Below are 10,534 nucleotides of genomic sequence, written 5' to 3'. Positions count from 1 at the left end.
CAGTCTGCTAAGTAAAAGCGGTTAACAAGACATTTTAAAACTATACAATTTATGTCTTGGGAATTTAATTTCATTCAAAAAACAAAAGCCAAAACAAAAACAAAAACGAAAAACAACTTGGTGCACATTCACCTAACTTAAAAATGCTATTTCATTTATGGTCTAAGATAACCAAATGTGGAAGACGAATTCATCACTCAAAATCACCCCATTAGTATTTTAAAAATATACAACAGAAAGCTTGTCCTCTCAATAAAAAAAGACCCACAGTCTAATTCAGCATGTAAAAAATAATTTAAAACACACACACGTGCACACACTCACACCAGAGAACCAGAGCTAATACTTTCAAATCCACTTTTATTTTGTTTTTCCTCCTCACATACAGAACTTCTCACACATTTCTTGCAGCTATAGTCACTTGATGTTGGTAAGGTACCATTTTATCCCTAAACTTTGTTGGCATCAAAATATGACAGTTACCAGTGTTAAATCCATAAAATATTTACACAGCACAGCACAGAAAGCTTTAGACATTTGGCAATTACACACAGGTGAGCCCTCCCCCCAACTCTGCATGTTTGGGGTCGGGAGCTCACTGGTCCCTATCTGTGACCGGACACTGGTCCAAAGGGCAGCACAGGAAGCAGGAGTTACGTCAGAACACTCAACACTATGATCTGGAAGCACGTTATGATGTCACCCCAGTGTGTGGACCACACCACCTCCTCCTCCAAGGTGGCCTCATAATCCTAGAACGGCAGGTCCAGCTGATACAAAATGGAGACAGCACAACATTTATTCTGTGGAGACGCTCTACTCCTAGGCACGTGCTGTGACTTTGAACATAACTCGTCCCAGAAACTTGTCACGTTCGTCCTTGTTTTTTAGGTTCTCTGTTCCTTCAATTTTGCACTCAACTGTTACTTCTTTCTTGGTAGCACTAGAATCAAAGATGACCTGGACGGCAACCAGAGGCTGTCGGTACCCAACCTGGCAAATGGAGGGACAAACATCAGTTCCAATTCTTGTTAATTTCACCTACACTTAGGAACTCAGTTTCAACTTTTTGTTTCAATTTGTAGCCCAGGCTGATTTCACATTTTTCAAGCCTCCTGCCTCAGCTTCCAAGAATCAGCCCCACGATACCTGATTCCCTTTGTAAAATTAAGTCTGTGAACAGCCAACTGTTTTATGTTCTTTGCCTCCCTTCTTGCTATGGCTCTTCCCGTAGCTGGCTTTGAGGGGCATCCTGTTTGGTGGCTGCACCGTTTGACTCATCCTCTGAATGCAACTTCCCACTTCCTTCTCAGTTGTTTAATGTTTCCACTCCCCCTGCAGTGTAGGCCTATTTTAAAGTTACAGCATAGTTCTATTTCAATCCTAAGGTATCGGTTAAAACATTCCACTTAAAAATGCATTTTTATGAAATTCCAACTATTCCATATACGCTTAAAGATGATGTATATTTGCTATGAGCTAAATTACTACATGTGACAAGACTCGGTAAGCTCAACCGTTCTGATTATCTCTCTCGCACACATCCTTTACATGGTATGCCCGGGTTACGTACAGCACTGCTTATGGTTGCTGTGGCCAGTATGTAGGAACAATCTGACCACTAACTGACACTGGCAAGAAAAACAAATGCTCAACTTTATAAAAAAGCCATCACATAAACCATCTGACTTTATATTTTCCTCAGATTTACTGATGAACAACAAAAATTGTAACTTTACAATATGGAAGCCTGGCTGACCATCTCAAGAGACTGTGGTCAACACCTGACAATGGACCCAGACAGTAACGGCCTTCCTATGCAACTTTAAGAACACATTCTCTCCTCCAAAAGGACACAAATGAATTTAATCATGAAAAAACAATTCCCAAACCAAACAACTGCACCATATATACAAACTCCTATCCAGCCCGCTCCCCTAAAAGTCCCAGCCTCATTCTAAAGCACAACAGAAACACAAAACAGAGGGACTAAGCAGTTTTCCCAGACCACAGACTGCTGGGACAAGTGGATAAGATTTCAAGAATGTCTAGAGTAGATAAGGGGTCAGTGTCAGTGTTAACTTCTACTGATAGCATATGGGGATATTAGAACCCGTGTCTCTAAGAAACACATACTGTATGCTTTAGAATAAAGGCATCATCAGGGACTAATTTACAAGTATGAGTGAAAAAAATCTATAGATGGCTGAGGTGGTTTGAACAGATGGTCCCCATAGACTCGTGTTTAAAGGCTTGGCCCATGGGAAGGGAAGCAAGGAGGTGTAGCCTTGTTGGAGAAAGTGCGCCACTGTGGGGGTGGGCCTTGAGGTGTCCTATGTTTAAGCTCCACCCAGTGTGCCTCACACCCTTCTCCTGCCTGCTGTTCAAGTGTAGAACTCTCAGCTCCTTCTCCAGCATCATGTCTGCCTGATGCTGCCATGCTGATAATGAACTAAACTTCTGAAACTGTAAGGAAGCCCCAATTAAGTGTTTTCCTTTCTAAGAGTTGCTGTGGTCGGTGTCTCTTCATAGCAATGAAACCCTAACTAAGACCATGAATGAGATACAGTATCTGGTAATGTGCTTTCATAAAACATTATTCTAGCCATTTGTATCAGGAATAATTTCAAAATAAGTTTTAAAATATGACAAAACAGCAGGGTACAGTGGTGCACGCCTGTAATCCCAGTATTTTAGGAGGCAGAAGCAGGTGGATCTCTGAGGGTAAGGCCAGCCTGGTCCATAAGCGAGTCCAGGGCAGCCAAGGACACACAAAGAAACTCTGCCTCGCAAACAAACAAACAAAAACACAAACTTTATAAAATGCTTTTATATACATATACTTCAAAAGCTTAAAATCACAAAATATTGTTAGGTTTAAATGAGCTTTCACATCTGGCCAGTAAAGAGTATATACTATTTTCCAAACAAGAGCAAAACCAGTATTCTGGAAACAGGTCATCTCCACTCTTCCTCCCCATTTGTTAAAACCCCACCAGACAGTGTGGATGATGAAGAAATGACAGCAGAGAGCGCACCTACCGTTCATGGGCTACCTCAATGCAGGCAGCTTCCTAAAAGAGGACTCTAAATACTTACGTGCCGTTTTTTCCCATAATACGGAAAATACTTTAAGTCTATAACTCCATCATCAGGATAAGTTGATATATTTGCTACGTTTGCATCCTAGAGTTGAAAGCAAAAGGAATCCCTTTAGGCCACAGTAAAGATTTTTCAAACTAGGTTTACAATTACTGACAGTTATCAGTTAGGATGAAACTGAAGAGACGGCGACTAGGCCTGTCAGCCACAATAATGACAAGTGTTTCTGAGAACGGCTTGTCGCTGTTGAAACAGGTGTCACCATGCAGCCCAACCTTGTCTTGAAGCTGTGGCAATCTGTCCACATCAACCTTCCAAGTGTTAGGATTTCAGGCATGTACTACCATACCTGGCTGCTCATCTTGATTACAAATATCACATACTTAAATGCTTGGTCATAAACTACCCTGGTTCTTCTTTCATCTCCCGATACCTTCTAGAAGTCTCTTCAGTTTTAGTTGGTTCCACTGCCTATAAACGATTACTCCATCTATGCAAAGCCACTGATGAGTGTTTTTCTGCATTTAACACATCAACAGATTTTGCTGTGGTTGAGCCTTTCTTATTTTAAATGTGATGCTAATGTGACAAACAACACTGTGCTTTCATGTTAAGAGCTGAGAAGTAGATTTGTAGAATTTAAATCAAGAAAATTTCAGCTAGCAGGCAGATGAGAATGGCTCAGTGGGTAAAGCTGCTCGATGCCAAGGCTGACAACTGGAGTTTGATCCTCAGAACCATACAGTCCTCCAGTCTCATACATGTGCTACTGAACAAGTGTCCACACATAAGTAACTAATATCAAACAAACAGAACCCCTTCTGCTTACATGGGACATGCATAGTTTTATTTTAAACCAAATTCCTTTTGAGACAGGATCTCACTATGTAGACTGGGCTGGCCTCATTGATTTGCCTGCCTTGATCTCGCAAGTGCTGGGAGATCACACACACACCCTGCCTAAGGCAGCATCTTACTAAGTAGCTCCAGCTAGCTTCAAACTCTAATTCTCCTGTCTCATCCTCCTGAGTACAGATGTTACAGGCATGTCACACCATGCTCAACTGAAGATTCTGGTTTTCTGTATAGGTTTCTTGCAGGCTTGAGTGTGGATCAGGAGGAAGTGACTGTCTCTACTGTACATGTACACACCCACCTACAGAGAGGCTACACTCTGTTCACTTCAATGCTAACCACTGGCTAATAATCTTACAATTTAAAAGGCTTCTCCAGCCAGGAGTGGTAGCACATGCCTTTAATCCCAGGGATGCAGAGACAGAGGGATTCCTGTGCGTTCGAGGTGTGCCTGGTCTCGAAGTCCAAGAGAGTAAGGGCTACACAAAGAAACCCTGTCTCAAAAACAAACAAAGAGCTGCTTCTCCAAAGCAGCAGCTCACAGTTGGGAGTACAAATTCTGGATTCTCCCCAAGACCTACTAAGGCAGGCACTGTAAGATTGGGGGACCAACAAACCTAAGTGATTCTGAGACACAATGATTTTGGAGAGCAAAGTTTCTGCCCAACTAAAAAAGTCATCTCTGACTTAAGGAATTATGATTTCTCCTCAACTTTAAAAATTCAGGTGGCTTGTTCTGCCTTACAATTAGAGATAAATGCTAGTATCTACCACAATGACAAATGTAGGGCTTAATTATTTCTTTTTTTAAAAAATTTAATTTAATTTATATATTTATTACAATTTATTCACTTTGTATCCCCGCTGTAGCCCCCACCAGAGCCTCCTCCCAGTCCCACCCACCATTCCTCTTCTCCCTCTACGCCCTTTCCCTAGTCCCCTGATAGGGGAGGACCTCCTCCCCCTCTATCTGACCTTAGCCTCATCAATGCTAGCTGCATCATCTTCCTCTGTGGCCTGGAAAGGCTGCAGCCTCCCACCCCGCCCCCAGGGAGAGGTGATCAGAGAGACTTCCAATGAGTTCATGTCAGAGACAGTACCTGTTCCCCTTACTAGGGCACCCACTTGGAAACAGAGTAGCCAATGGGCTTCCATAGAACAGGGGATCTAAGTCCTTTCCATGCATGGTCCTTAGTATCAGTCTCTGCAGGACCCCCTGGGCCCTTAATTGTCTCTCTTTAGAACTTTTAAAAAATTTACTTATTTTATATGCATCAGTGTTTTTGCCTATATGTATGTATGTATGTATGTATATAAGGTGTCAGATCCCTTGGAACTGGCGTTGCAGACAGTTGTGAGCTGCCATGTGTGTGCTGGGAATTGGGCCTGGGTCCTCTGAAGAGCAGCCAGTGCTCTTAACTGCTGAGCCATCTCTCCAGCCCCTCTTGAGGACTCTTACCCATCGTTTACACATATGTCTTGTTGTGTCTGCAGCATGGAAAGCAAACAGAAGATAGAGGATGAAAACGCACAGCACTCTAGGTGGGAAAGGAATAGGAACGAAAAAGACTGCCTCTATTTTAAGGAAAAATAGCATATTTCATTAATTCTCAAGTGACACTGACAGTAAGCACAACTATTTTTAGATTTGAAAGAAAAATTCCTGATATAGAACAGGATCTCTGGGGTTGTAATGTCAACTTCATTTCTGAACTAGAAAAACATACATCCTAAGACTGAAACAAGTATATGTGAAACAAGCATGTGCAAAACAAACAGAAACTGTCCTTTTTTAATGACATTAGGAATGACAAGATCATCCTAAAAAGCATAGCATTTTAAGTATTTAAGAAACATGAAAGGTTCAATGATTTGAGTACTAACCTTTGTGTCACATACTATCTGTGGAAGTCCTTTTGGAATTAACTCGATTATCTAAGGTTAAGAAACATGGATCAGTCAGTCAGCATATATGAATGCAATGGAACCTCCTCTTCTGTTGCTGGGGACACAGCAGCTGAGGTTAACACTACTCTGCAAGTACAGACCCTTAAATTAAAGAACAACAAACCCTTAAATTAAAGATCATAATAAACTAGTATGTTTGTGCTTGTTTTGAGAAAGGGTCCTACTACAGCCCAGGCTAGCCTTGTGGATGCTCCTGTCTCTGGCTCCCAAATGCTGGGGTCATAGGCATGCTCCAGCACACTTACCTATAATAAAATATTCACTATGAAAATACGTTCACAGCTCTCTCTCACCCTGAGCACATACTGAGAAGAATCATAAATTATTTTTCCCCCACACTAGTTTTCTTATGGTGCTAGGACCAAAGCCAGGGCCTTGACTGTACTAGGTAACACTAAATCTGAGCTGTTACCACAGCCTTTGGATCTACCTTTATGTTTGCAGTCACCTAACTACTTAAAAATTATTTTTTGCATCCATCTACCTACCTACCTACCTACCTATCTATTGTGTGCATGCATGCATGCATAGGGGAATATATGTGGAAGATGGGAGGACAAACTGTATAATTTGGTTCTTTTTTTCCACCATGTGGTCTTAGATCAAGCTCAGTTCAGAATGGTGGCCAGTGCCTTTATCACCAGCCTATCTTCTAAGCTTTACTTTGTTGTTGTCATTGTTTTGCATTTTGAATCCAAATGCTGTTCTGGGCAAAGGGTTGCAGATGTACAGACCTCCAAAAGTGAGGTTGTTGACGTTTACAGAGTGATGTGGACAGCAGTGCCTTGTCCTCCACTCATAACAGCTCTAGCAGCACACTAATGAAAATCCTGCCAGCTGGATCTGATGCTACCCTGTTAGCCCACAAAGCCAGCCTATAAAGCAAGCACGATCTCCAATTCCCATTATCCAGAGGCCATTTCTATTTTTACTATAATTTATTTTTTATTTTCTGTTCGTTGTTATTTTGCCTGCGTGGGATGTTTGTGGGAGTTTGTCAGAAGCCCTGGAACTAAGAGTTACAGACAAGGTGTGAGCTGCCATACAGGTGCTGGGAATTGAATCCCAGTCCCCTGGAAGAGCAGCCAGTGATCTTAACTGCTGAGCCATCTCTCCAGCAAAGGGCATTTCTAATAAATCCAGAAGATGGTCCTTTGAACAGAAGTAGATTTTCAGCTATAGCAGATACAGTGAGGACAGATCTTGCAGGCCAATGCTACTGAAGACATTCCCATTAAAGTGAATGTATAACTCACCTTATGGCACAGATTAAGCCCTACATTCCTTCTGGCTTACTTTTTTGGCCTTAATTCTTAGTTATGTCTTATTAAAACATCCATTAGCATTGGCTGTAACTACAACACTGTATTGTGCTCATTAGTATGTGGGTTTATTTATATTCCCATTACTTAATATATATACCACTACAGCATTAGTATGATTTAGAAAATTACATATAATTTATAATTAAAATATGAACCTTTTTGCCATACTCATTTTCCCCAAGCATTAACTAGTACTGCTGGTCTTTTAAGTAAATTATCCCAATGAGATGACATTTAAGCATTTACTCAAGCAAAATAATCTAAGGATTAGTTGTGGGTGTTATAGCTGCTCTGTATGTTCATATAATGTCAGAAACAGCAACAGCAAAGGTAAAGTAAGTACGTACTCTGTTCATTTTCACAAGAACACAAGGTTGTCCTTTGGAATAGCCAAAATCAGCATCATGCACACCACTACATTCTTGAAGCAAGGAAACTGGGAACTGACATGCATTATAATTTGGACCCTTCTGCTCAAAAAGTGTTCCGTCAGGACAGTTCGTGAGATTCTTCTGTTCATCTACAGAATATGCTAAAAAGAAAACATGTGTACCAGATCAGGCAAGAAAAGATACCACACACAGGAAACAAGTCAAGTAATTCTCACTAAACAAGTACTTTTCAAAGACAAAAACAGCAAAGTGAATTACCAGGTAACAGTTACTCTAAAGCTTCCTGTTTCCAAGAGTGTCCAAGCTGGATTACAGAGCTGTAATCTGTGCCTCGCTCCACTCACAACTCCTGACCCAGCAGACACCACTGTATGTGCCTACCTTCAGAGGCCACGGCAAGGATGTGCAGGGGGGCATGCTGCTACTATAAGCCCTAGGGGGCAGTCTAGGGGGGAAAACATTGACCACTGCAGGAACATGGAAGGAAACTGTTTAACAGATTATGATAAGGGGACTCTACTGGGGAATGTGTGACTTATGGTGGCCGGTATGATAAAGGAAGGCAGAAGTTGGACATGTAAATTTTGTAAATCTGGTTTAAGAATTGAGGATAAGGGCTGTCAAAAGAACCATGATGCTCCACCAAAAGATTTTATACCAGGCAAAGTAGTCACAAGGTATGACTATATTTACATTATGAAAGTATTTGTGCTATGGAGGGAAAAAAAAAAAAAAGAGAGTAAAGTGACCTAGAAAGTGAAACTCCCAATGCCAGCTAAAATAGGTGTGCTGAGCAGACAGAGGTAAGTAATACATATGAATCACAAAGATGTAAAATATTTAGAAACCAGAAAGGAAAAAGGAGAACTACAGGTACAGAATACAGTGTCCTTCTGTGCCAGCTGAGCTATTGACGTTCAGCGGCATGAAGAAGAGATCTGATGGGCCCCTTCCTCAGTGAGCCCAGTCTAGTGAAAGCTACTCAGAATTAAAATATACTATGAAAATAACCAGTGATAGCTATTGGTGTGTGGATATAACTGGCACCGTAAAAAGGCCATCTAATTCAACCCAAACAGAAACATTTCAAAGGGAATACTTTCAGAAGGACACGAGGTGAGGACTGTTTGTTTTGTTTTTGATATTTTGATGATAAAAAGTTAGAAAGAGTGATAGCTAAGCTACATTGTCATCTCTAGGAACCAAAGAAGAGGGAGACCAACTGCAGAATTGCCTCTATCAAACTGGCTTATGAGTATGCCTGTGAGGTATTTTATTAACTGCTAATTGATCTGGAAGGGCCTATACTGTGGGCAGTGCCGTCCCTAGGTAACCAGAGTCCCATACACCTAGGGAAAGCTTGAAGTAAGAATGATACTAAAGAAAAACAGTAACTTTAAGAAAATAAAACTTTCAATTTAGAATCTACCTGGAGGAAAACAAAAGTTGAAGCCAGATATTTTGTTTTTTATGCACAAAAAGGGAATTCCTAGGAATCAACAATGACAGCTGAGTATTTAAAACAAAGCCAGTACAAGTGAGAGGGCTTAGCAGGTAAAGCAGCTCTGCCAGCGGCCACTCTGAGTGCAACCCCTAGAACTGCCATGATGAGGGAGAGCTGCTCCTGCAAGATCTCTAGCTGCCACAGGCATGCACCATACTCCTGACTAGAAGGAGAAAAAAGTAATACAAATTCAAAATAAGAACAGAACTCCAAGGGGAGAAAATGGTGCAGAAAGTACCCAGAGAGTTTACTATTTAAGTGTAAGGAAAAAATGTGAGAAACACAAGATACAACACAGAGCGGTATTGGAGAATATGCAAACAGCTGAGCTGAGTATGAAATGCTCAAGATAACCGAAGAGCCCAAAGCCGAGATGCCAACACCTCTCAGAAAAACCAGTTTTAAGAACGAAAGCCAAAAAAGCATTTTAATTTTAGAGCCTTAATGAGATAAAGAGCCCTGATCGCTGTATCTCCTGTTACTTCCTGACTCACTGTGTCCACTCTCCAGCCCCCGCACCCCCATGAACCTTGAATGCATTGACTTTAGACACTTCTGTGGCTCCTTCCCACTTCCCTCACTCTTTCAAAAACAAACGGCCCAGCCAGGTGGTGGCAGCACACACCTTTAATGCCAGCACTCAAAGGCAGAGGCAGCCAGATCTCTGAGGCCACCCTGGTCTACAGAGCAAGTTAAAGAGAAGCCTTCCCTGCCCTTTCTCTGCTGTGTTCCCCCCTCAGCACACTCCCTTCTAACATAGCACTAGATTGGAAGTTCTCTAAGTCAGCCTTTCTTTTCTTTTTTAACATTTTATTTATTTTTATGTATTTGAATACTCTGTTTTCACAACACACCAAAAGAGGGCACCAGATCTCATTGTAGCTGGTTAGGCGCCACCATGTGGTTGCTGAGAATTGAACTCAGGACCTCTGGAAGAGCAGTCAGTGCTCTTAACTGCTGAGCCATCTCTCCAGCCCTGGACAGACTGAGTTTGAAGCAAGATACTATGTTATAGATGGTTAAGGGGGAAGGAAAAATGTCAGAGGCTTGAGCAAAGGCTAGCACGCATACCTTCAGAGTCATCAGGGAAAGGCAATGGGCCAGCAGGCAGTGAAGCATGCTCACCTGAGGCAGGCGGTGCTAACCACCCAGTCCTGTCTCCCCTGGGGCTGCTCTGAACGGGGTCAGAGAAGGAGCCTAATCCAGGAATTAGGTGCTTTTATCCAGAGCAGGGCTCTGCCACAAGTAACTGGCAGATTTAAAGACAAGGAGTTTTATAGAGTGCCCGTATAAGTAAAAATGAAGTGAAAAATCATGTTAATAAACAGATGAGGAAGAACACGAGGAAAGAGGCTGAGATCAGTAAAACCATCAGCAAACAGCAAGAG

General features: G+C 41.8%; 1 protein-coding gene across 4 annotated transcripts in view; it reads right to left on the bottom strand.

Annotated features, from left to right (window-relative positions):
- Positions 1–343: 343 nt before the first annotated feature.
- The window catches only part of Atp1b3 (ATPase Na+/K+ transporting subunit beta 3), a 31,864-nt gene continuing 21,673 nt past the window's right edge, over positions 344–10,534 (bottom strand). For all 4 annotated transcript variants that reach the window (XM_021648435.2, XM_060385471.1, XM_060385472.1 and 1 more), the window contains 4 exons: positions 7,598–7,782; positions 5,842–5,892; positions 3,100–3,186; positions 344–993 (listed from right to left, as the gene is read on the bottom strand). In XM_021648435.2, the coding sequence (XP_021504110.1) occupies positions 823–993; positions 3,100–3,186; positions 5,842–5,892; positions 7,598–7,782 (494 nt within the window). In that variant the 3' untranslated portion in view covers positions 344–822. The remainder of the gene's footprint in view (positions 994–3,099; positions 3,187–5,841; positions 5,893–7,597; positions 7,783–10,534) is intronic.

Source organism: Meriones unguiculatus, chromosome 6, assembly GCF_030254825.1.
Source record: "Meriones unguiculatus strain TT.TT164.6M chromosome 6, Bangor_MerUng_6.1, whole genome shotgun sequence".
NCBI classification, from domain to species: Eukaryota; Metazoa; Chordata; class Mammalia; order Rodentia; family Muridae; genus Meriones; species Meriones unguiculatus.
The sequence above is the reverse complement of the archived record's forward strand: the minus strand, read 5'-3'. Positions and strand labels throughout refer to the sequence as shown.